Source organism: Sinocyclocheilus anshuiensis, unplaced genomic scaffold, assembly GCF_001515605.1.
Source record: "Sinocyclocheilus anshuiensis isolate Anshui unplaced genomic scaffold, SAMN03320099.WGS_v1.1 C32379458, whole genome shotgun sequence".
Classification (NCBI taxonomy): Eukaryota; Metazoa; Chordata; class Actinopteri; order Cypriniformes; family Cyprinidae; genus Sinocyclocheilus; species Sinocyclocheilus anshuiensis.
Window position 1 is genome coordinate 1 of NW_015615659.1, and position 922 is coordinate 922.

The 922-nt window shown below is 43.3% G+C and overlaps 1 protein-coding gene across 1 annotated transcript; it reads right to left on the bottom strand.

Annotated features, from left to right (window-relative positions):
- Positions 1-190: 190 nt before the first annotated feature.
- Positions 191-785, bottom strand: LOC107682588 (coronin-2B-like; the record flags this gene model as incomplete). The annotated part of the gene is made up of 3 exons (XM_016478781.1): positions 191-355; positions 441-590; positions 669-785. Coding segments are annotated over 3 exons (432 nt in total), but the record flags the coding sequence as incomplete, so codon positions are not given.
- Positions 786-922: the final 137 nt, after the last annotated feature.

Genomic DNA, 922 nt, shown 5'->3' on the forward strand with positions numbered 1-922 from the left:
AATCTAATATAATTTATTCATTTTAAAAAACAAATATTTATTTATAAAACTATAAAAATGATCATTCAAAAACATATATTTAATATAAAAAATATTTAAAAAATTTAAATAAAAATCATATCAGAATTATACAAAATCAACACTTATTTCCAAATACATATGGTTTGCTGTACATGACGTCTGCTCTCACCTGAAGAACTTTCCCTGAACGTGGATCAATAATGCGCAGTTTTTTATCCTTACAGCTGGTGGCCAGTAAACTTCCATCGGTGTTGAACGACATACAGAGGATGACGTCTGGATGGCTGTCAATCATCTTCACAGCCACGCCCTCCTCCAGGTTCCAGATCAGAATCTGTGACGTAAACGTCAAAACATCATGGGTTTGTCATTCAGGTCACTGCGGGTTAGTTAGAGTTAGTTCTGGTTGTCGTGGTTACCTTGCAGTCGTATCCGGCGCTGAGCAGGATGCCGCTGCAGGTGGGATGCCACTCGATAAGCCCCGCCCTCCGGCTGTGACCAATCAGGATCATCAGAGCTTCGGTCATGTTCCTCCTCAGACCGCCGTCAGGAATCTGCCAGATTCTCACCTGGAGGTCAAAGGTCATGTCTGCATTGGCATAAATGTTGTCGCCACAATCATCACAGTTAACAGGTTAGATTCTCACCGTACAGTCCTCGGAGCTGGACGCGATGATGTTGTCCATGAACGGACTCCATCTGATGTCCATCACGCTGCCCTGGTGGCCGCAGACCTTTGGGTGATGAGGGTCTATTCTCCCCGGCTGAGAGACAATAAGCTCATATTTAGACCGGGGCTAGTTGTCACACGGGACATTTGCCTAAATCTCAGTAGTCAAACGTTTTCTCTAGCAGTGGCGTTGTATGTTGGTATCTGTCAAAGTAAAATTCCAATCTCATA